General features: G+C 50.9%; 1 protein-coding gene across 1 annotated transcript; it reads left to right on the forward strand.

The window, feature by feature from the left end:
- Positions 1–482: 482 nt before the first annotated feature.
- CHC_T00004846001 (hypothetical protein) lies at positions 483–1,808 on the forward strand. Its single transcript, XM_005716347.1, has one exon. It carries the CDS (start codon positions 483–485, stop codon positions 1,806–1,808), a length of 1,326 nt encoding a protein of 441 aa, XP_005716404.1.
- The last annotated feature ends 1,722 nt before the right edge of the window (positions 1,809–3,530 follow it).

Raw genomic sequence — 3,530 nt, forward strand, 5'->3', positions numbered from 1 at the left:
TGGGTGATGTCTCAGGGTATGTCCTGAGGTATGTCTTGGGGTTTGGCCTGGATATCCCTCCCGACACCACCCCCTCCCCAGACCCGAACCCGGGCGGGGCGTCACATATAAGAGGTATCCTCTGTCTCATCCCGGGGTCCCCCCCAGGGTCAACCAGGTAGGACGTCCACCTTGACGCATTCTTCATCCCGAAGTGACACAATTTAGTGTCACCATCGACACCGTTCCCCCAATCGCTCCACGTATACACGTGTACAGCTCATCATCACTGTAAGTTTTCACTTCTATCTTTAACCTACCCACCTTCTCTAATTTTCACACAACTAACTTCGGTATTCCTGCGTTTTTCTTGAAGAACCTGACACCGCGTCAGGTACTATTTGCCTCCAGTTTTAGAGATCGCTGATTGCTTGTGTGGCGGTACTCAGGTGAGGTTTTAGTCCTCGAGTCTGCCCCTTGCAAGAAACCTGATCTAAACGAGGATGGCGAAAACCAAGCAGACGGCGCGCCGCAGTACTGGTGGCAAGGCGCCTCGTAAACAGCTCGGGTCGAAGGCGGCGAGAGTATCCGTTGGAGAGCTCAACGCTCGTGAGAGAATAATGTGGCTATTGTCGCAAAGAACGGACGTAATGAAGGTGTCGAAGAATGAAGAAGCCTCGCCTCGTTTTCCGTACCATGTATGGGTTGGAACGAGGCTGACAAGGTATGACTTGGATTTGACCGAAATGCTCCCCCTTTTCGGTCGACATGTTCTCGTCCACGTAAGTGCGCGAGGAAAGCACGGGGACTCGGTAGATGAGTTTTCCAGAGTCGGGTTGACTGAATCGATTGACGATGAGCGTGTTTATGATCACGTGGAGGATGAAACTTGGAATATTGAGTCCATTTGCTATAATAGACTCGCAAATAAGTACGTCGCCATCGACGCACGCGACAAGTCGAAGCACGCCATCCTGCTTTACACCCTACAAGTCTGTGGCGGGAACAAATCTTCTGGCCACCAGATCCAGAGCGACAAGTTCTACACCAACGGCAGAGACCACTTGTCAGCTTACCTTCTCATTGATGAGTGGTGCCAGAAGTATCCTGGGCGCTGGTTGGCAATGTCCACTTCCGGTGCCCGAACAGAGAGCTCTTTGGCGTCTTCTTTCCATCTCCACAACCTTGGTGCTACTCCTTATCAAGATCGGACTGATCTATGCATCCCAGCTGCCGTTTGCAACTCGATACGTGCCCTCGGCGCGCGAAAGCTCGCCGATTCGTATTGGAAGCACTTCAAGGAGAATGCGAAGTCGTTTGTGCAGCATGGGAGTCTTCCGCGACGTATTCGTGATCTGAGAGATGCCAACAAGCATCTCAAACGAGAGGAAGTAGTTCTCGAGCATACCTTCGGATCGGTCCCAACGATAGGCAAACTTCTTGATGTCGAGTCGGGAGTGTTTGTTGTCACGCTTGAGGGGAGTTCAAACAAGTTGCATACGGTGTGCGTATCTTCAAAGGATCACATCATATTGGATTGTATGGAACCGTACCCCATGCCCTTCTCCCTTCAAGCTTTGAAACTCTGTCTTGGTGATGGAGTTAGTCTGCTCGAAATTCGTGAAATGGGAAAGGTCTGTCTTGTCCGTGCTTCCACCACAAGAGCGCTTAGCGCTTCCACTAAGCGTCGCGAACGTCGCAAGCTGAAAGCTGAAAGCAATAAGTCGAAACAGCCACGCTCTTTTCTCTTTTCTTGCCTATACGGGTTTCATGATAGCAATTGCATCTATTCTCTACATGCATTAAGCGATTTTGTGCCTAAGACTTAGCCTTAACCTTTAACAAAGGACTTCGAACTTCCTTTCACGATATAGGACGAGTCGGCGAGCATGAATAGGCTTCCTGGATACTCTGCCGTGCTGCGACTCTAGCACATATCGCGGGTGGTGAACTTCCAAGATCCGGCACGGGCCGTAGAATTTGGAAACGAACGCGGGCCATTTCGTACCACCGAATGAAGTTCCCCGAGCGACAAGAACTTTGTCTCCCACTTCGAAGAAGTGAGACGACGACGCTACGAGCCTCTTTTCCACAGAGGCCCCTGAGCGAACTGCTCGTGGGACAGATCCAGTCAGGAGCTCCAAACGACGATGATGGTCTAAGGAAGGAACAACTAGGCTTGCACCTGTTTCTGCGTTGGAATCCAACCGAGGCGGGACCCCATACATTAATTCGAGGGGCGACACGCCGTTCTTCATCTTACGTCGGCGATATCCATACAGGACCTGGGTGAGTGCTTTGTCCCACTCCATTCCAGTTCCAAGAACTGTCTTACGGACGGCAGCCTTCAAAGTTCCAACCATTCTCTCTGCTCTACCGTTAGACATGGGAGCTTAGGCGAGGACGGTGCGCCAAGTGATACCGTGCCGAGCCATGAAGCTAGAAACGGCCGAGGCTGTGAAGCAGGTAGCATTGTCAGAGACAATGGTTCTCGGAGGGCCGAATGAGTACATGATTTCTCTCTTGACGAAGTCGAGAACCACTTGAGCAGTACTATCAGCAGTAGATAGAGCAATTGGCCATCCTGTGAGGTGTTCGACCGCAACCAACACGAAGCGATTTCCAGACGAAGTGACAGGGAAGGGTCCAGCAAAGTCAATAGAGAAAACATCAAACAAGCTTGTGATGGGAAGGCGCAAAGTTGTCTTATACATGGGAATCGGACGTGCCTTCTGACACCCGTCACAGCTCTTCACGTAGTCTCCCACGTCCATACCAACGGTCGGCCACCAGTACCTTTCCGTGACAAATTGACGAGTGGTCTTCAAGTCCCAATGACCAATGTCGTCATGGAAACCCTTCAGTACCTTTTCGCGATCGGAAATTGGGGCAACAACACGAAGACCATGAATGATGCGGCGGAACAACTTCGACTCCCACACTAGAAAGTTCTTCGCATTATTCTTCATGCGAGACTTCCTGTAATCATCCAACCCAACCGGTGTTTCGCCTTGCAGATAGGACATGATATCTTGGCAAGACTCTTCTAGATCTTCTGGAGAGTAGATCAGGGTCGTGATAGAGAGGGCAAGTTCTCCCTCTTCCTGGCAAGTTGGGTTGTCGCCGGCTTTGGGTTGAATACGAGAAAGGTAATCGGCTGCACTATTTGCGGATCCACGAGGATATTCCACGGTGAAGTCGTACTCGGCTAAGAAGTCTAGCCAACGAGCCAAACGACCGTGGATGTCTTTCTTGCGAAAGGCGTAACTAAGAGCCTGGTGATCCGTAACCAACTTGAAAGGTGTAGACGAAAGCACGTAAACACGAAATTTCTTCAAAGCAAAGATGACCGCAAGCGCCTCACGCTCACAAGCGGAGTACTTGCGCTCAGATGTATTCATAGTACGGCTTGCGTACTGAATGGGGTGTATTTTCCCATCTTCGTTCTTTTGAGCCAACACAGCCCCGACGGAGACCGATGACGCATCCGTCTCAACGACGAAGGGCTTCTCGAAGTCTGGGTAAGCCAAGACTGGCGGCGAAGTTAACTT

This window comes from Chondrus crispus, genomic scaffold (genome assembly GCF_000350225.1).
Source record: "Chondrus crispus Stackhouse genomic scaffold, scaffold_253, whole genome shotgun sequence".
Taxonomy (NCBI): Eukaryota; Rhodophyta; class Florideophyceae; order Gigartinales; family Gigartinaceae; genus Chondrus; species Chondrus crispus.